General features: G+C 56.8%; 1 protein-coding gene across 3 annotated transcripts in view; it reads left to right on the plus strand.

The window, feature by feature from the left end:
• Nucleotides 1–20,183, plus strand: part of Kcnh2 (potassium voltage-gated channel subfamily H member 2) — a 32,026-nt gene extending 11,843 nt beyond the window's left edge. The window contains exons 3-15 of one of the 3 annotated variants that reach the window (XM_020176369.2): nt 5,931–6,095; nt 7,128–7,571; nt 8,172–8,383; nt 12,611–13,039; nt 13,545–13,932; nt 14,301–14,500; nt 14,913–15,165; nt 16,236–16,429; nt 16,806–16,905; nt 17,452–17,724; nt 17,813–17,999; nt 18,268–18,445; nt 19,632–20,183. In XM_020176369.2, the coding sequence (XP_020031958.1) occupies nt 5,931–6,095; nt 7,128–7,571; nt 8,172–8,383; nt 12,611–13,039; nt 13,545–13,932; nt 14,301–14,500; nt 14,913–15,165; nt 16,236–16,429; nt 16,806–16,905; nt 17,452–17,724; nt 17,813–17,999; nt 18,268–18,445; nt 19,632–19,781 (3,173 nt within the window). In that variant the 3' untranslated portion in view covers nt 19,782–20,183. Of the gene's footprint in view, nt 1–5,930; nt 6,096–7,127; nt 7,572–8,171; nt 8,384–9,801; nt 10,227–12,610; nt 13,040–13,544; nt 13,933–14,300; nt 14,501–14,912; nt 15,166–16,235; nt 16,430–16,805; nt 16,906–17,451; nt 17,725–17,812; nt 18,000–18,267; nt 18,446–19,631 lie in introns of those variants that run through there. The other 2 variants (XM_074060804.1, XM_020176370.2) reach the window with 2 other exon arrangements.
• The last annotated feature ends 546 nt before the right edge of the window (nt 20,184–20,729 follow it).

Here is a 20,729-nt window from a genome sequence, read left to right on the forward strand (position 1 = left end):
GGTGCTTTGTTTTGCTGTCCACACTCAGGATGGGAGCACCATGGATTTGAAACAGGTGAATTCTGTCCTGAGGAGTGCCCCCAGATTTGGAAGGGAGGTGAGAGGGTAGGGACATAGCCTGTCCAAACCTGCCATAACTGTAGGTCTATCCTCGCTCCCCCCACCAACCAGGCTACCAGTGGGCCTTCTAAGGCTATGCACCTGACACTTCCCATAAAGCCATCTCTCCTGGCCTCAGGCCTGAATGCTGGGTTGGGGGATGGAGCTCACCCCAGAAGCCAGCTTGTAAGGGTGTGCATTTAGACAAGCTTCCAGAGAGAAGCATCCATGCAGGACAGATGGAACAGTCAGGAAAACCTCTGCAGAGGGCTTCTGGAGGGATGGGAGGAGTTGGAGGGAAGGAGAAGAGGGGCAGGGGCTGTGGAGAGCACAAGGGGTGGGAGGAAGCCGGGGCAGGCAGGGCACTGTTGGAACTGTGAATAAATGGTGTGGTGGAGGCAGCTTTCCCCAGGGCAGTGTGACCTTTTCTTACCTTCTTAGGATAGGAGGTATAATTCTCCATTTATATTCCACAAGGTAGTGGCCCAGAGTGGTAGGGCCTTAGGATCCTGGGGACACAGCTGGCTGAGTTTTCCTAGGCAGAGTTTGTCTTTTGACGTGGTGTGGAAGATGGCTTGGGTATGCCACAGACCCTGGGTATGGGCAGGTGTTCTAGAAACTGGCAAAGGTCCTAGGCCCTGTACAGAGTTCATTGGCAGGGTCTGACTAAGGGAAGGTGGAGGAGTCTGTGTAGAAGTGCTGCTTCTATGGCAGTTGGGGTCTGCCCCCAATCCCCCCCAATCCTGCCTTGTAGGAGGTATTCCCCAGGACTTTGCAAGTCTCAGCTCCTAAATTTAGGAGCATAGGATTGGTCTCTCTCTGTTACACACACACACACACACACACACACACACACACACACACACACACACACTCATTTATTCACTGGCTGGTCTCTCAGTCACTCTCTCGGTTTCCTGGTCCTGTAATGTTGTGGGCCCGTGCTGCCCATGAGAGTGGTATTAGCGACACGGTGGCCCCTGGCCAGGAGCGGCTCCTGCTGCATCTTCCTGTCGCCGCCACCAGGCTAAATATAACCTGACACTGCACAGCCCTGGGCTGCTGCTCCGGAGACATCCTCTGCCTGGGGGCGGACAGGGCCAACTGCAGCCCCAGACTCCTGCCCTCAGCATGACTTTGGGCCCATTCCGGGCACAGCTCCTTCTGCTTGGAGCAAGGCAGGGAGGCGACCAGGGTGAGGATGCTTGAGGTCACCTTCCCCGCAGGGACCCGCCACCCTGCCTCATTATAGCTCTGGATGCTTTCACAAGGCCATCTGTCATCTCATCTGGCACCCAGGGCAGGAATCACTTGTCCCAGTGGTACCCACAGAGCCTAAGTTCAGGGCTACCCTACAGCCACACAGTAAACAAGAGGGAGGGCAAAAGCCCATGTCTCCTGACAGCTGGGGTGGAATAGCTTAGCTCTCCAGGGCTCCTCCACTGTCCGGTTTGTTTTTTCTTCCTCCATCTTGTCCCATGCACCAAATTGGGGTTCTGCTGAACACTTAGTTCAAAAATGGCTGATGTCAGGTCTCTCTTGTCGGTCATGCTTCACCTGCACAGACATGCTCAGTGATGTCCTTCGGGTAGTGAAGAAGTTGGAAGGATCCGTAGTTCATAGGTGAGCCAGCTGAGACACTGACCTCAGGAACCTGCCGAGCCTACTCAGGTCATCTGCAGGCTTCCTCCTCCAGCCTGTTGTTGCTGTGAAAATAAGGTCTGACTCCTGTTAGCCAAGTATGGCCACTTTCTGGGGCTGGCCTGGGCCATCAGTGCTCAGAGGCAGGAAATCTGATTTGAGACACTGGGTTGAGTGCCAGATCCTTATTAGGTTAGAGGACCAGGCAAGGATCAGTGCCTTTCCTAGGTGGACTCCCAGGTGCGAGTTGGCACCAAATGAAAGCTAGTCAGGTGTTGCATTCTAAATGACAGGGACCTTCCATGGGGTCAGGGTGAACTGTACATGCTGCACCTGCTGCACTTGCCTGGAGTGGGTCCAGGCTTTCCCCTAGGGAAAAGCCACTGTCCCTCCCACTGTCCTCTCCCCTCTGTGACCTTCAGCGAGCTGCATAACCTTGGAAGACCTGCTGGGAGAGTGGTTGGCCTGCCTCATCAGGCCATTAGAGCCAAAGGCACCAAGGTGTAAGTAGATAGGAACCAGTAGGCGTGTGGTTACCCAGGTATGTGTGCCTCTCCTTTCCCAGTCTCCATCCAGAGGGGCTGGGGGGAGGGTGGAGTGGGCAGATCTAGGCTGGGAAAAGAGGCCTCCTCACCCAGAGCGAGGGCTTCTCAGTCTAGGCACAGTTAAGGTAAGAGAAGGGGTGGCAGGCTGGCCTGGGGGCTTCTCCATTGCTAAGACCCACCCACCTATGTTTCCCTTTCTTCTGAGTTTATGTAGCCCTCCCTTGGGCTTGGCTCTGAGTCTTGCATGTGTTATATCTCATCCCTCTGACTCTGTGGCATGGGCATGATCACCTTGTGTTACAGACAACACTCTGGGGCTCCTCAGGGTGACTAGTGAATGTGCTTCTAATAATTCACAAAGGCCGCCTGACTCCCCTTTGAGACTGGAAATCTGGCTGTCTGCTGTCCCCTCTAGCCTGTCCTGCAGTCCCGTGGCCTTCCCCCCCCACACACCAAATCTTGCTCCATTCCAGGAGCATTCCTGGTGCCGCCTGCCTTAAGAGTGTGGGCTATGCCTGCCACAGAGTGGCTCTCAGTGGAACTGCAGCCTCTCTCAGCTCTGGGCCTTGTGGCCCTTCCTAAGCCCACCTCTACCCTGGGTGAGCTGGGCTGCTGTTGGGAGCCAGGGAGGGAAAGAGGAGCAAAGTGATGGCTGAGAGGCCTGGGTCTGGGGGGGAGTGGGGCAGGTGGGAAGTTAGGATTGTTTTTGTGCCCTGCTGGTTCAGGCTTTCTGGAGTGCAGCCTAGCCTCTTGCTTACACATTTTTTGTCTGCTGGCAAGCAGAGCACCCAAGCCAGCCATAAGTTGCTATTTGTTCTGTGCTATGCCTAGCTCCAGCCATCCTGGGCCCTGCCCCTGGCCTGGCCAACCCTCTTCTACCCTCAGGAACCCCCTCCATGTTTCCAGTCAGTGATGGGGTGGGGTCAGCAGGCAGGCCCTGCTGAAGAACTGGGGTGGGTGACAGATATGGCAACTTACAAAAGACCCAGAAAACCTGGCTGGTGAGAAGGTGCCTTGGGGAGCCTGGGGCCTACTTGGCCCTGGCTTTCTTTTCTTCATGATGCTCCCCCCACTCCCCCCATCCCCACCCAAAATTTCTGTCTCCTTCAGCCATCAGGCAGGACTGGGGTTCACGTTTTTGGAATAATAAAGTCTTTCACAGAATAATTTGAAAGGGAAAATTCCTTGCATATCAACAAAGGGAAGGGAACCTGAGCTTCTGTGTGTATACCTGGATGTGGGGAGCTGACTTTTGCAATATGAGAGAGGGTTATCCTTGAGTTTCTGTATCTTGAGAATGTTTGTGTGTTTTTGAGCTGCCAGGGTCCAGGGGCAGCAATTTGAGATGTAGGGTCCTGGAGTGGGTAGGCAAAGCTCAGAATGCAAAGCTTGCTTCTCTTGCCAAGAAGCTTGGACTGAAGTGGGATGGGGTGCTGAAGACTGAAGGTCAGAATTTTTGGTGCCCTGTGTTGAGGGCAGAGTCCCTAAGCCATCTAGAAGGGTTAGAGTCATCTTGGTTCCAGATTCTAGGCTTCTTTGAGACAGGCCTCTTGGTGAAGACTGTGGTTTGGAGCCTGGATGGATGGGGTCTTGGGGGCAGGTGCTAGGGTCTCCAGGGCTGAAGTTTCCTGGTCTCTGGCCTCTCCATAGTCCTGAGGAGGCCAGTCCCTGTTCAGGCCGCTGCCGGCCATCACCATATTAGGGCATAAACTACAGGCAGGCTGTCTGGGTGCCAAACGGTCTCCAGCTGGGCCCAGCCCCCCTGTGGCTCCAACACCACAGCTGTGTGTCAGAGGCCGGAGGTCAGGGGACAAGAGCGACTGCTGGAGGGAGACCCAGGCAGAGCCCCTGCACTCAGGGCCCTCCGGCAGGGCTGTGAGGGCCTGGGCTGCGGTGAGTGGAAGGGCCGTGGGGTGGGGCGAGAGCTCCAGACCAGCTCCTCTTGGGTCCAGCTCTCACCTCCATGCCATCCTGTTTGAGTTGATTTTGGAGGACCTCATTCCACTAGAGGAACCTGTGGCTGCTCGAATCGCTGGTCTGCTTTGTTCTTGGCTCCATTCCCAGCAAGTCAGCACTGTACCTGGCCAGGGTCTCTCAGAGCCAGGACCTTCCCTGTTGGCCTGATGGTTGCAGCTAACACTGCTCCCCCACCTACCTGCCAGCACCCAGTCCCAGCACCTGGGTAGCAGGCATCAGCATCTGTTCCAAGTCCCAGGGGTGCCAGTCCTCTCTTGACTCCAGTTACCACTGTCATCGCCCCTGCTTCCAGTCTGGCCCAGGAGGAAGAGGGAAGGGAGACCAACCCAAGGAAGCTCTGGGAGGTAGAGAGGTGAGCAGAAAGGGTGGCTAAGGCTGAACTTCTAGGAATGTCACCTCTGCTACCTCTTCTCCATCCATGGATGGGCCCTTCACTGACATGACAGGCCATCACTGGCTCCCAGAGCATGTTATTCTAGGCACCAGGTCCTTCTGAGGGAATGTGGACACAAGGAGGCAGAAAAGACAGGTAATCAGAGGGGGCCAAGTTGAGAACCCCACTCCCCCCACCCAGGAAGAGCAAGAGATGAGAACATGCCTGGGTCCCTTTGAGGCCATGGAGGAGGAGGAGGAGGAGGAGGAAGAGGAGGAGGAAGAGGCAGCCATTTAGTGGAGCTGAGAACTCTACCTAAGGTGGTCCCACATGGAGGAGCATGACATCACCCCATAGCAAGCTGATGGACTGGTGGGCCGATCTGACCAGCTAGAGGGATTACTAGGGGACAGAAGGAGACTGGGAGGGAGAAAGTCCAGAACAGAGAGCAACACAAGGAGAGATGAAGATGAAAGGTCTAGAAGCAGTACTTCTCAGACTTTTTGGTGAAAGATTGGTTTTCAGACCAGTACTTTTGTGAATCACAAGATCACATGCTTGGATATTTAGCAATGCCAAATTGTTGTAAAGGTTTTGAAACTCTTGCTTTCAACTTTTGTATTTATCTTGTTGTGGACAGACACAATGGTTGGACACTAATCTACACAGAACCGAGTCAGGGACAGATAGTAATAGCCACTGTCTGCAATGTCATACATGCTAGGCCTTGCCCTAAGCACTTAGCACATGTCCACATATTTAATCCTTATAACTTAAGAGAGAATCATAATTCCCATTTTGTAGGTGAGGAAAATGAGGCACAGGGATGTTAAACAGGTTCAGAAAAATGCATACAGCAGCACCGATTTTCTGGGTCTAAAGCCTGTAGGCTTGAGCACTGCTTTGAATGATGGAGAAACAAAGATCCATTGAAAAAATACAGAAACTGAGATGAAAACCTGGAGGACAGAAACACGTGAGAGAAAATGCACATAGGGAAAGAGGGCTAGAGAAAAAGATAGGCAGAAAGAGGGAGGAGGAGCTGTTCAGGCAGCAAGCTGGAGTAGGCAGTGAGGGAAGAAATGCAGACTGGCAGGCCCGTGACTGGGGTGTGGGGTCAGGGTAGGAAACCCTGGAGAAGGGGATGGGCAATTTTAAGTGGGGGCTGTGGTGAGGAGACAGAAGTGGATGGGCTGATTTGGATTTCGGGGCTCATTCTAACTGGCTTTGTGCCCTGCCCACTGGGGGAGCGGGGCCTTGGTGCCATGATGGACTGTGTCCTCCCTATTCTGCAGGGAGCTGCTTCCTGTGTCTGGTGGATGTGGTACCTGTGAAGAACGAGGATGGGGCTGTCATCATGTTTATCCTCAACTTTGAGGTGGTGATGGAGAAGGACATGGTAGGGTCCCCAGCTCGTGATACCAATCACCGAGGCCCCCCTACCAGCTGGCTGGCCCCTGGTAAGTGCAGCTTCTTGAATTTTTGACCCAGCTCAGGGACACTCAGTCTTGGTTCTCTGGCCCTGAGCTGTCCAAGTCCAATGCCCTGCAGGAGGGGAAATAGTTTGTGTGTGTGGTCCCTTTAGAGGCTAGGGAGAGAACATTGATGAGTGTGGTTCCACCTGGCCCAGAACTGATATAGACAGATATGGAGTAGCATGGCCCAGAAATACAAGTCCTTGGGGCAGGAGAGCACCTGTTTTTCAACCTTGCCAGCTGGGTTCCCACCCAGCACCCCCAAGGAATGGCTTTTGCTCCAGCTTTGCTTGAGCAGTCCTGGGATGGGAATTCACCCTGGCCAGCTGGGAGTAGCTCCCTATGCTTATTAGAAAACTCTGTCTCATGAACTCAACTCTCTCTGGTCCTTGATCCTGGACTGGCCAAGTTCCTCTAATGACCTTGGCTAATTGAGGGAGGGGATTCGAGGGCATACTTGCCATGGCTGGAGACATGGTGGCCTTACTTCTTCCCCTGGGCAACCCAAAGGCTCAGCTCTCTGGCCTTCCCCAGTATCCTATTAGGGTTTAACTTTAATTTTTCCCTCATAATCATGATAAAAATGTTCATCTCAGGTTTCTTAAGCTCTAAAACAATGGTAATGACACTGGCCCTTCTGATGCCAGCTGATAGGCGTGGGAGAGAGCCCTACGCATCACTCCTGTTCACACACAGGCCCAGCACTGATTGTGAAACCTCCAGTGAGCCACCCAAACATCAATGCCTGATGTCCCCCTGACTGACATGGGGGATGGTCCCACCACTGCTGTTGTGGAATCAGGGATAATTCACAGGGTCTGCCCTGAAGTGTGGCTGGAAATGGCAGTTGTTTATGATTAATTTTAGATAGGATTGCTTAGCTTTTGGAATTGAGCTCTGTGCATGGGGTGAGAAGGGAGGCTGCCACTGTCAGGGTCCTAGTTCCCTTTGGTGGGTCTCCAGCCCCTAGGCCTTGCTACTCATGGCCCTTATACTCCAGCCTTTCTTCTTCCACAGGCCGCGCCAAGACTTTCCGTCTGAAGCTGCCTGCGCTGCTGGCGCTGACGGCTCGGGAGTCATCGGTGCGGCCAGGAGGCACGGGAGGCTCTGGCGCCACGGGGGCTGTGGTGGTGGACGTGGACCTGACGCCGGCGGTGCCCAGCAGTGAGTCGCTGGCCCTGGACGAGGTGTCAGCCATGGACAACCATGTGGCAGGGCTGGGGCCGGCGGAGGAGCGGCGCGCGCTGGTTGGCCCTGGTTCGCCTCAAACCAGCGGCCCTGGCCCACACCCATCTCCGAGGGCGCACAGCCTCAACCCCGATGCGTCAGGTTCCAGCTGCAGCCTGACCCGGACGCGCTCCCGAGAGAGCTGCGCCAGCGTGCGCCGTGCCTCATCCGCCGACGACATCGAGGCCATGCGCGCTGGGGTGCTGCCTCCACCACCACGCCATGCTAGCACGGGTGAGGGAACAGGCCAGGTGAACTATCCAACTTCCTGCCTGCCAGGCCTGCCCCGGACCCAGGCCCAGGCCTAGGCCTGTCACATTCATTCTCTCCCCACAGTCCTGGGTGTCTGGGAGCATAGGAGATGGAAATCCCATTAAGCACTTATTTAATCTCATTAAGTGACCTTTTATTTTATTAAATGTCCACTCACCCCATTGTATTCTTCCACTCACGGAGCCCTGACTGGCCCCATGAAGCTGGCTGACCCAGGACACCCTGAAGCAGGGATGGCCATGGAACTGGGAAGGGCTGGGGAGGGTTAGGGGCTCCTGACACTACCCCACCCTCTGGTTTGTCCACCTGCCCTTTCTTCTCCCTCTTGTGGTCTTCATCACATTGCATCATGGGAAGGGGTCCTGGCCCTTGCTTGTTTCTGTCACTGGGTCTCCTGAGCTGATCTCATTCCTCCCTGTCCCTCACAGCCCTGGCCCAAGAAGGGCCGGGCTTCCACTCTAGTCTGTGTCAATGGCCTGACTGCTCTTCAGCCAGTCAGTCTGTCCAGCTGTCCAGCCAGTCAGTCTGTTCAGCTGACCCCACTGTGCCTCTCCACCTCAGGAACCATGCACCCCCTGCGCAGCGGCCTGCTTAACTCCACCTCAGACTCGGACCTCGTACGCTACCGCACCATTAGCAAGATTCCCCAGATCACCCTCAACTTTGTGGACCTCAAGGGCGACCCATTCCTGGCCTCACCCACCAGTGACCGGGAAATCATAGCACCGAAGATAAAGGAGCGGACCCACAATGTCACTGAGAAAGTCACCCAGGTAGGTGCCTAGCTGCCTGGCTCTCCCCTTACCTTGCAGGAACTTGGAGGGAAAGGGGGGTGAGTAGGCTGTGGTGAAGTGGTAGGGGTGAAGGGGGCAAGTCAATAAGGGCCAATGAGTGGGGAAGTTGGGGGGAGATGTCCCAGAGCTGGGATGTGAGAGGGAATAGTCTGAAGTCCTGGAGAGAGGCAGATTGGAGGGGATGAAGAGAGGTGATCCTTAGGATAGACAGATGTGGGACTGGTTGGTGGGGTGTGTGGCTTGAGGGTACTAGATGAAGACAGGATATTTGGAGCTGAGGACATGGGAGAGCCAGGGTGGGTGGGAGAAGGCAGCCTCAAGGGACACCCAGGAGGTGCTAGGGGTAAGCCAAGAAATAGGAGGAGGCTTTAAATCAGAAAGAACCCTAGAGATCAAGATCAGGAGGATCTTGATTCTTGTAGACCCCTTGATTCTTAGGGGCTAGTACTATGCAGATATCCTGAAGTTGCCTACGATGTCTCCATAGTGTGGAGACATGTGAGGTAGAGAGTGGTTGGTTGTGGGTGCAAGGATATGGAAGGATCAAGTCCCTAAATTCTGGAGCCAAGAATACCAACCTTTGGTCCCCTGTCATAGGGCCAGCCTGATCTTCTGTCCCTTCCTGGCTGCAAGGTGGTCTATAACACCCTCACTGCCTAGTCCATCCCAGCTTCTTTAGATCCTGGCCTTGGTGTTGTGGGGCATTCAGAGGTGGGATCCCTACAGTGTGAAGGAGGGGACCCTTGTCCCAAACTGTCCCCTCTGACCACTTCCAGGGCAGCTGCCCAGTTGGCCTATGTGAAGGAGCGGCCCTGCTCTGGCCTTCCTTGGCAGCCTCCTGGCCCTGCTCCCACCGCCTCCAGCTCTCTGGGTCTTTGCCAGTCCTCAGCCCCTTGGTCTTGACTCCAGAATGTTCCCCTCACCCCAGGCTCTTATCCGGCTGCCTGTCCCTTTCCCCCTCTGGTTGCTGCCTCTTTTGGTTCCTACCTGAGCCCTGGCATCTCATCTGTGATCAGGCCCACAGCCTGTGTCTGTGTGATGTACCGTGTGCTTGTGAGTCTGGATATGTCCGTGTGTGGTGCCCCTGCCAGTCACTGGGTGTCTCTCCATCTCTCGGTGTCTCTGTCTGACTGTGGCTGGCTCAGCACTGGACTGGCGGGGCGGGGGTGTTGGGGAGACCATTAATCTGCCGTGACAGACCAGGCTGCCGGGTGGAGGGGGAGGGGCATGGGCTGCAGGAGCGGCTGCAGCAGGAGCCAGGAGCGGGCCGAGGGGGTGGGGGCCGCTGGCCGGGCAGAGGGCGGAGGGCGGGCACGGGTTGGGCGGGGGGAGCCCAGTGTGGCCGGGTGGGGGTGGGAACCTAGGAGGAGGAGGGGCTGGCTGGAGGAGCTGCGGTTCCCACCGCGGCTGCCGGGCTGGCGGCAGGCGGCAGGCGGCAGGCGGGCAGAGCGCAGCACCCTGGCAGCAGGGTTCACACCAGGGGACCATGGGCAGCAAGAGCCAGGCAGACTGCTGCCCACCCTCACAGCTCAGGTGACCCCAGTCCCGGGGCCCAGCCCCAACCATCCTGGCTTCATGCCAGAGGCGGCCCTGGCTGCCAGTCGGCCAGCCTTGGGGGTGCAGCCTGGGCTGGGACTGCTGCTGGGGCACAAGTAAAGCACTGGCTGGGCCCTCGGGGCCCAGAGCAGGCAGGCTGCGGGGAGCCAAGTCTTCTATGGCGGCCCCAGCAGGGAAGGCGAGCAGGACAGGGGCTCTGCGACCCAGGGCTCAGAAAGGCCGGGTGAGGCGGGCCGTTCGCATCTCCAGCCTGGTGGCCCAGGAGGTAGGTGACCCTTAGCCCCTCTTCCTTTCTGGGGCTGGGGCACTGAGGCAGGTTGGGGGTACAGCCCAAAGGGCTCTGGCTGCAACTGGGGAGAGGGCTTGTTAGAAACAGGATAGTTTGGGGGCCATGGGGTCTACAGCCCTGCCCACCACTGAGCTCCTGCTGGACTGGGCTCCCAGAGTTTCCCTGGATATCCCGCCTCCCGGGGCTCCTGGGGCCTGCAGTCTTCTAGCTCAAAGTGTAAAGGGAGAAGAGAGACAACAGGAATCAAATGGGTGCCCAGAAAGGATGGCGGGGAGACAGGGAGGTGAAGGAACCAGCGGGCAGCAACCAGGCCTGGCACAGAGGTGTGGGGCTCCTCATTCTGTCCTGGAGGTGGACCTTGTGGCGGCAAGGGAGGCTTGGTTTGTTTAAGGGGTCCTAGGGCTCGAGTCTGAGGAGGGTGGGTGGTCTGAGGCCTGAGGGCGGGTATGAGGCATGCTGAGTCTTGGCACCTGGCTCACTTCTTCAGGACTGCCTGGGTCATTGTCCCCTAGGCTGATGAATACCTTCTGGGAGCCACCTCTCTGCCAATGGCTCTCCTGTTTCAGAGCCTGGAGGTGGCTCCAGGTGAGACTGAGAATCTCACTCCCGCCAGCACCACCCTTGTTCTGTCTCCCTCTACCTGGGCTCCTATGCTCCTCCCAACTGGGGGATGGTTACAGGTGGGATTCTTCCCACCCACAGATGAAGAGCCAGGTTTGGTCAGTATTCTACAGGACAGCAGGTCATGTAGAACAGCCTGGCTCAGGGCCATGTGGTAAGCGGATGGTTTCAGAGCTGAGAATGGCCTTTGGAAAGATGAGGTTAGTGAGTCCAGACCTGTGTCCCCGGCTTGCTGTACATGTGGGTGCATTTGTCCATAGGCTGTGGACAGACTTGGGGGTAGGGTCACTGTTGTCAGGGCTGGTCCAGCATAGCCCCCTAGGGCCTGAACCCCTTCAGGCACAGAGAGGAGTCCTGTCCAGGGGCAGCTGCCTTCTGCCTCTTGTCTGTGGGGTCCTGGCTAGTTCCTTTCTTTCAGTTCCCACTTGACCCCTTACATGCCACCACCACTTGCGTATTTGCTGTCTGCCTTAAGAAACAGGCCACTTGTACTCAAGGCAGCATAGAAATGGGACCTGTGCTCAGGCTCTGTCCACACCCTGGCTGCTCACCCCCACTCCATCTGGTGCCTCTGGAGTCTTTGTGTGGCCACCCCAGGCAGCCAAACCCATAACTATGACCCACCTTGCCTTCTAGCTATTTCCCCTATGGAGATGTTCTCCAAACAGCTGCACTTGTGCAGATGGGCCCAGGGGATCCCCGCTTGAATCTGAAAGGGAGTCTTTGGGACTCCATCCAGCCCAGATGCCTGAGGCTGGGGGGTTGTGCTTCTGGGAGCAAGGCCAACGACAGCAAGTCTGGGCCTTGGGGCTGGCTGCTGTGGGAGGGCAGAGTCCAGGGTGGGAGGGTTTGGGGAAGGGGCTCTTGGGTTAAGTCAGTAGTCTGTAAGAAGATTCTGGGCCTGTGGCAAAGCTGGCCCGAGTTCGCCCTAGTTCAACTTGGGAGAAAGGGTGCCGTGGCTGCTACCACCTGGTCCACATTGCAGGCCTGCCTCCGCCTGTTGAGGAGGGATGTGCTTCCTTATCTGTGAGTGGGAGCCTGCACAGTCCCCATGAGTGTTTTGGCACTAGCTCCTCTGGGCTGGGCTCTGTACTCTGTGTGCCTTTGTGAGAGTGTGGGAGGCTGCCTGGGGCCCAGGTAAAGAGAGGGCATGGAGAGTGTCTTGGTTTCTTCCCCCAGGTTGGCCAAGGAGCCTGAGACTGGGTGGCTGGTATCTTCATGCAAGTGGCGTGAAGTGGGAGTGGTAGGGACCTGCAGTGACCATTTTATATGTAGAGATTACGGCTCCTGGGCTCACTGTCCAGGATGGGAGCTGGAGTCCTTGGGACATTTTTTGGGACTGAGACTATGGGGTGTGTGTATGTATGTGTGTATGGTTTTGGGGGTAAGACTGCAAGGTACGAGTTACAGTCTGAGGGTCTGGTCTGCATTGTCCGTTAATGGGGAGCGGTAACAGGTTTTACTGCATTGTACCCTGAATTCAAGTATCTCGGGAATGTCAGAACTATATGGCACCAGCCAGGAGGTGACTATGCTGTGTGGCATTCTGGGAATTGTAGTGCCTAGGTCTGGAGGTGGTCAGTAGGTATGGCCATTTGGTGAAGAGTGGGCATTCTGGTGGAAATGTTTTTGACCTCCCCTCTTACTCTTCTTGGCGGTAGCAAGGATATCACAGCTCCCACGCTTGGGGTCCCATGGCCTGTCCTCATCCTTCACTTGCATATTCCCTCCCTGTCCAGGTTTTATCACTGGGTGCTGACGTGCTTCCTGAGTACAAGCTGCAGGCGCCACGCATCCACCGCTGGACCATCCTGCACTACAGTCCCTTCAAGGCTGTGTGGGACTGGCTCATCCTGCTGCTAGTCATCTACACGGCAGTCTTCACGCCCTATTCAGCTGCTTTCCTGCTGAAGGAGACCGAGGAGGGTTCCCAGGCCCCTGACTGTGGCTATGCCTGCCAGCCGCTGGCTGTGGTGGATCTCATCGTGGATATTATGTTCATCGTAGACATCCTCATCAACTTCCGCACCACCTACGTCAATGCCAACGAGGAGGTGGTCAGCCACCCTGGCCGCATTGCTGTCCACTACTTTAAGGGCTGGTTTCTCATTGACATGGTGGCCGCCATCCCCTTTGACTTGCTCATCTTCGGCTCTGGCTCTGAGGAGGTGGGTTTGGCAGGAAGGTTGTGGGCAAAGGGAGAGAAGCTGGTGGGGGGGTGGTAGGGTGAAAGGGTGGGAAGAGAGGGCTGCTGCACAGGCAAGGAGGGTACCCCAACAAATTCATGCTTGCTGGGACTGCACAGCCCAGAGGGGACTCCTTTGTCCAGTTTGTCTACCCAAAGGGACCACCATTTTCTAACTTACACAAACTTACCCTAAAAGCTACTGGGAATTCTGGCTGGCACCTTCCTGTCTGTAATGGTTGCACCTTTTGAGTCTCTATTTACTCATTCTCGCTATGGTGACTGTGGCCACTTTGTCTTAAAGCTGGCACAAAGATTAATGACACGTTTGTGTTGGGCACCGTGTGGAAAGTGCTTCATATAAGGTGCCGTTAATAATCAGCAGGAGATCACGGGACGGAGTCTTCGGTGTTCTAACCTCCAATACCGTCTCCAAGGATTACGGAGACCCCGCCCCTCACTGAATATACTATCTCCTCTCCTCCCAGCTGATCGGGCTGCTGAAGACCGCGCGGCTGCTGCGGCTGGTACGCGTGGCGAGGAAGCTGGACCGCTATTCGGAATATGGGGCAGCAGTGCTCTTCCTGCTCATGTGCACCTTCGCGCTCATTGCGCACTGGCTGGCCTGCATCTGGTACGCCATCGGCAACATGGAGCAGCCGCACATGGACTCCCGCATTGGTTGGCTGCACAACCTGGGAGACCAGATTGGGAAGCCCTACAACAGCAGCGGCCTGGGCGGCCCCTCCATCAAGGACAAGTACGTGACAGCGCTCTACTTCACCTTCAGCAGCCTCACCAGCGTGGGCTTTGGCAATGTCTCGCCTAACACCAACTCGGAGAAGATCTTCTCCATCTGCGTCATGCTCATTGGCTGTGAGTGTGTCCTGGGGGCGGGACCTGGGCTGGGGGCGGGGCCGGGGGGCTGGGCTTGGGTGTAGGGAAGAGCCCAGGGTGGAGCCAAGAGAAGTGGCTAGAACTTCCCGCCCCCATCCTTCCCCCCCACCCCTGTCCCCCCCTTAGAGACTCCAGGGCCCACCAGCATGACTTGGTTTGGAGGTGGGACACCAGGGCAGGAAGTGCTGAAGGCTGGCGTGTGTTTGAGCATGTGTATGTCCACTCTCAGACTGAGACGTGACCGGACCGCGAGTGTCGTTGACCTGGTGCGGGGCCTGAGCAGAGGGTCCCCGTGGGCGGGCGGGGTCCCTGCGGATGCTGATGGCCCCACTCACCCACGCCCCCAGCCCTCATGTATGCCAGCATCTTCGGCAACGTGTCTGCCATCATCCAGCGGCTGTACTCGGGCACGGCCCGCTACCACACACAGATGCTCCGGGTGCGGGAGTTCATCCGCTTCCACCAGATCCCCAACCCGCTGCGCCAGCGCCTGGAGGAGTACTTCCAGCACGCCTGGTCCTACACCAACGGCATCGACATGAACGCGGTGAGGTGCCAGCGGGTGTCGGGGACGCGTTCTTTGTGCATCCAGTGTTGTGGTGACAGTGCTGAGAGGGAGCCTGAGAAGCAGGAAGCCTACGGAGCTCCTTCATTCCCACTGGGGCAGGCACTGTACGAAGGCCATGGCGTTAAGCCATGAGGCAGGAAGTGATCTCTATACTTACACACAGAACTTGAGGTTTAGAGACCAAGGGCTCCCAGCCAGAGGTGGTGCAGCTGGAGAGGGAAGTCAGGTGCTTTCCAAGACACTGGTGGGTCCCCTAGGCTCTGGGGAACATCCTGGATCTCTGGGCCCTGGAGGAGGAGACTTCCTTGAGATGGAGGTGTTGGGACAGTGGACTGGGGGTGTGGGTAGAGTCCCAAGGGAGAGTGTCCTGAATTGTCCCACTTGCCCCCAGGTGCTGAAGGGCTTCCCCGAGTGCCTGCAGGCTGACATCTGCCTACACCTGAACCGCTCACTGCTGCAGCATTGCAAGCCCTTTCGTGGGGCCACCAAGGGCTGCCTGAGGGCTCTGGCCATGAAGTTCAAGACGACACATGCACCGCCCGGGGACACATTGGTGCACGCTGGGGACTTACTCACCGCCCTCTACTTCATCTCCCGGGGCTCCATCGAGATCCTTCGAGGCGACGTCGTTGTGGCCATCTTGGGTAAGCGGTGGGGTCACTAGATGGGAAATGTCCAGTGCTTCTTAGAGAGGCCTGAGCCCCTGAATACACAGTTATTAAGGCTGTGGACCTGGGAGTGCTCAGTCCCTCCAAGGGGGACATCAGTGGGAAACCCCACCAGGCATGGCACTGCTGAACTGGGGGTTCCCACACTCCCCTGAACTTGAGGATCTCCCCCTAGGCAGACACTTCCTGCTTCCTTAAAGTTGGATCAAATCTAGATCTTCCAAAATGGGCAGTGCAGGGAGAGATGCCTGCAGGGAGGGTGTGCATCAGATTTTACCAAGGGCTGTGTGGTTCCCTGTAGCCTCATACAATAGACCCATCCCTGGCTCCTGCCTTCTCCCCAAAACCCCCTTTCTTTTTTACCTCACATGTGTATATGGGTAGGTATGCCATGACACTGGGGACTTCTTGCCCTGCCCTATCCTTTCCTTGGCCCTGCATGCCTTAGGGGCTGATGCATCAAACCCTTTTAACCATGGCTCACTGTAGAACATTCTAGGTTTTAATTTCTCAGTTCAACCTAATCACAAACACCCTCTCCCCCTCCAAGTTTCACTACACAGCACTATCTGTGATACAGTCTGTTCTATGCCATGCTAAGTTATACCATCCTGTTTTCTTTCAGTAAAAAAAAAAAAAGATGCTGGTATTGATTCACTACTGTGTTCTTATCTATAGTTTGAAGAACATTGCTTATGAGGTGCAGTGGTTGGCTAGGAGGGTGTCTGGGACAGGGAGTTTTGGGATAGAAGTGGGGTTACAACCCAAGGAAGTCAGGACCATAGGCAGAGCTGGGCATCCTGGATGGTCTTTCTGGCTGGGCCCTACTTGTCAGGAGACCCCAAAATTCCTGGCTCCTTCTCCCTCAGGCATTGCCAGCTACTTGGCTCTATCCTGCCTATTGTGAGCTGAAGGAAAATGGGCTGGCTGATGTTTCCCTGGTCAGTGGCTAGGGGATGGCTGAAGGACATGCTCCAGCCCTGGCTGGAAATACCTTAAATGCTGGCCTGGTGGGCTGAGGCCTTTGTCTTCTCCTTGGCCTTCAGGAAAGAATGACATCTTTGGAGAGCCACTGAACTTATATGCAAGGCCTGGCAAGTCCAACGGGGATGTGAGAGCTCTCACCTACTGCGACCTGCACAAGATCCATCGTGATGACTTGCTGGAGGTGCTGGATATGTACCCGGAGTTCTCAGATCACTTCTGGTCCAGCCTGGAGATCACCTTCAACCTTCGAGATGTGAGTGGGCCATCTTCAGCTGGGCCCCATTCCCGAGAGAGCTGCCTTTACCTCTCAGCTGGGAGACTGCCTCTTCATTGTGTGACCTTGAATGTGCTGCTGCTTTTCCTCTATTTCTTTCTGTCCACTAGTATCACATTCAGGCCCAGCTATGAAAGTCCCACTTCAGCCCTTGTCGAGGGCAGAGATTAAGGGGTGTGTGTGTGTGTGTGTGTGTGTGTGTGTGTGTGTGTGTCCAGAGTGTGTGTGTGTGTCCAGAGTGTGTGTGTGTGTGTGTGTGTCCAGAGCGCCAGCTCCCTCTCTTCTTTGTTCAATTAAGTGGGGTGGGTCTGGCTCAGGCAGGGCTGGAGCACCCTGACACTGCTCTTGGTTCCAGACCAATATGATCCCGGGGTCCCCCGGCAGCGCGGAGATAGATGGCGGTTTTAATCGGCAGCGCAAGCGCAAGCTGTCCTTCCGCAGGCGCACCGACAAGGGTGAGGCAGCCGAGGGGAGGGCGGGGAGGAGAGCGGAGGGTGGGGTCAGGAAGGTCAGGAGGGGAACCAGAGCTGGGGAACAGGGTCCTTTCCACCGGGCAGCGCAGACCCTTGTGTCCTCTCCTCCGGTGTACCCACCCCTCTGCTGTTCAAGTACTACCATCTTTTCAGGCCCTTTTGAGCTGTCATCTCCTCCTGGAAGCCCTCTTCCACTCTCCAGGGCAGGGGCTGGGCTTTTTCATCCTCACGGTGCCTGGGTATTGGCAGGAGCTACCTTGAGCTGATGAGGGGGGAGACTCAGGGCAAACGAGGGCAAGGAGCAGATCACAAGTGCTGCAGAGAGCCCTGCTCAGCAGTATCAATGCCGGTGCATGGGCAGCCAGGGTCCCGGGGAGTTCGCGGTCAGGTAGAGAGTGGGAGGAAGATAGAAGAAGAAACAACCGGGGACCAAGTCCTTTCCCAGTCTTGCCTGGCTCCCCTTGTCTTTTCCCTGCTCTCCCTTCCCCTATCCTCCTCTCTCTGAGGCCCGTTCTCTGTTTCCCACAGACACGGAGCAGCCAGGGGAGGTGTCGGCCTTGGGGCCGGGCCGGGCGGGGGCAGGGCCGAGTAGCCGGGGCCGGCCGGGGGGATCGTGGGGGGAGAGCCCGTCCAGTGGCCCCTCCAGCCCCGAGAGCAGTGAGGATGAGGGCCCAGGCCGCAGCTCCAGCCCCCTCCGCCTGGTGCCCTTCTCCAGCCCCAGACCCCCCGGAGAGCCGCCGGGTGGGGAGCCCCTGACCGAGGACTGCGAGAAGAGCAGCGACACCTGCAACCCCCTTTCAGGTAGGGGCGGGGCCGGGGGTGTGTGTCAGTGCGATGGGCAGGGGGCGTGGCCTGCGTTCCCGGCCTTACCCCTACTCTCTGGTTCCAGGCGCCTTCTCCGGGGTGTCCAACATTTTCAGCTTTTGGGGGGACAGTCGGGGCCGTCAGTACCAGGAGTTGCCTCGCTGCCCTGCCCCCACCCCCAGCCTCCTTAACATCCCTCTGTCCAGCCCCAGCCGGCGGTCCAGGGGTGACGTGGAGAGCAGGCTGGACGCCCTCCAGAGGCAGCTCAACAGGTAAGGAGGATGGCTAGGGAGATGGGCAGGAGTAGGAGGTGTTTTGTAGTCTGCTCTGTGGGTTGCTGGCTGTGTTGTAGGATAAAGACCCAGCAGCTGGACCTTCTTCCTTCCACAGCTGAGCCAGGGCTGGCACACCCAGAGTGAAGGGGAAGCCTGGGGTTAACCAGCTGCCTCCTCCTACCCCCAAGGATCTGGAGTAAACTACTTCCCTGCGTATCCTACTCCCTGTGGGCCACATTTTGCTGTCCTTCCTTCCTTTCCCTAGGCTGGAAACACGGCTGAGTGCAGACATGGCCACTGTCCTGCAGCTGCTACAGAGGCAAATGACGCTGGTCCCACCAGCCTACAGTGCTGTGACCACCCCTGGGCCTGGCCCCACTTCCACCTCTCCTCTGCTGCCCGTCAGCCCCATCCCCACCCTCACCCTGGACTCGCTTTCTCAGGTAAGTTCCCAAGCCCCTCTCTCCCAGCACCCCAGCTCTGCCCTTTCTGCCCCAAACCTGCCTTGCCACCCTTTCTGCTGGACTCTGTGCTCTATTCCCCGCACCCGTTCCTGCTCTCCCCCCTCCTCTGGGCTCCTGGAGGAAATGGGCTGCTAGAGCAAGGCTACCTGAAGGGCCAAGATGTAACTATGGTGTCTAAGCTTAGGACCTGGGGCTTGGTGCTGCATGTCACTGTGTCTCAGGACAGGGTCCCAGGTCCTTGCTGTGGTGACGCATCCCCAGTCTTCGTATCTGCTGATCTTGGTTCTCACTCTAGCAATGCCACATCTTGGAGGCAGCTGGCATTTCCAGGGTGCTGAGGCCAAGCCCCTGGGGTAGGACTTTCTGGGCCTGTATTTCTCCCCTCCTGTTGAGAGGAGGGCCTCAGCTGCCCTTTGTCCTTTTCTGAGTGGCCATGTGTGTTCCCATTTCCTGAAGGACAGCTGTGTTTAGGCCTCCTGTACCAGTCCGTGAGGGTGGCTCCCAGAAGCGGCCTGGGATCTGCTCCCCCCTCCCCTGGCTCCTCTCCCCCTCCCATATGCTGCCTGCTCCTGTTTGCAGACACCAGGGCCCACGTCAGCAAATGTGCCAGTCTCCCTTCACAGCCTCCCCCGCAGGGATCTCACCAGCAGACTAGTCAGCACCCACAAGCCCCTCCCGCCTGCCCTGGCGCTCTCCCTGGCCTTCGGATGCCTGGCTGCCAGCCTGCCTCTGTTTCTAGGTCCCCAGAATTCCTTGTAGAATTGCAGGAAGGAACCTGTTTCTCTTTCTGTCCCAGCTTCTGCCCCAGTTCAGGGACTCTTCATTCCAGGTTGGGTTTGGATCCAGCTGCCATGTTCCCTGGGGAAGGAAGAGGCCATGGCTTGGAATCTTCCCTGGCCCCAAGGGAAAGGGGGGCCCTCTCTCGGTGTCAGCTCTCTGTGACTGCCAGCTCTTCCATTTGGTTCTGGCCCTGACAGTATATTTCTCTAGTTGTAACCACAGTGCCTCCCCTTTGTGGTCCCTGTCTTGCTCTGTCTGCCATGGCCCTTCTTGTCCCCTCCAGGCTCCATCCTGTCCCCCTGACCCTTCTCTCTGGCTTCTGGAGAGGCATTCCCTTCCTCCTCCACTGGGGCATCCCTGCCAGCTCATTCTGTGTTCTTTGCAGGTTTCCCAGTTCATGGGGTTCGAGGAGCTTCCTCCGGGAGCCTCAGAGCTCCCCCAAGATGGCCCCACTCGACGCCTCTCCTTGCCGGGCCAGCTGGGGGCCCTCACCTCCCAGCCCCTGCACAGACATGGCTCAGACCCAGGCAGTTAGTGGCGCTGCCCAGTGTGGACACATGGCTCACCCAGGGTTCAGGGCACTACCTGGGCCACTCCCCTTGGAGGCCCTGCCCAGGAGGCCCTGGCTGTGGAGGGGAGAATGGTGATGGAGCAGCTCCTCCCCTGCCCTTGGGACTGTCTTCTTCTGCAATCCCCTGGGCCCCACTGGGAGGGGCAGGGGCAGGGCTGGGCAGTGGACAGGGGGTCTGTGTCCCCCACTGCCCTGGGGGCATTAGCTGGTCTAACTGCCCGGAGGCACCCGGCCCTGGGCCTTAGGCACCTCAAGGACTTTTCTGCTATTTACTGCTCTTATTGTTAAGGATAATAATTAAGGATCATATGAATAATTAATGAAGATGCTGATGACTATGAATAATAAATAATTATCCTGAGGAGACTCCAGTGGTGCTGGGAAGGTGTGGTCTTCCTCTGCTGTATCCTGTGTTCATGTTCTAGGCACATGGCCTCTGTAGGGGGCAGGCTCTGTCTGCGTGCCCAGGGCCTGCAGGCTCTGCTTGTGTGCAGAGGAGGGTGCTCTTTAGGGAGGCATAGGTCATTTTCCCAAGTGGCCCTGGATTTGGGGGTGGTCCTGATGGACACTCTCCCCCATTCCCCAGGGTCTAGTCCCTTAGGGCCATTTTACTTTGCTGGGTGGCATGCTGGCTCCCCAAGCTGGCCCCACACTGAAGGCAGCCATACACTTGTCCCCTTTACATAGTCCATGAATCAGTCCCATATTGATCCTAACTTTGAACTTACTAGGCCTGAGTCCAGCTTCCTTGTCCACACCAGTCTGACCTTATCAAACTATATAATTGGGCCTCACACAGATCCAACTCTGGACACACTGACCCGGCCAGAATATACCCATGTCTGGCTGCAGATGGGTTGATCACCTTGGTCACTTGTCACCCTGATCACAAGAGGAGCTGACTAAAGAATT

This window comes from Castor canadensis, chromosome 2 (assembly GCF_047511655.1).
Source record: "Castor canadensis chromosome 2, mCasCan1.hap1v2, whole genome shotgun sequence".
Taxonomy (NCBI): domain Eukaryota; kingdom Metazoa; phylum Chordata; class Mammalia; order Rodentia; family Castoridae; genus Castor; species Castor canadensis.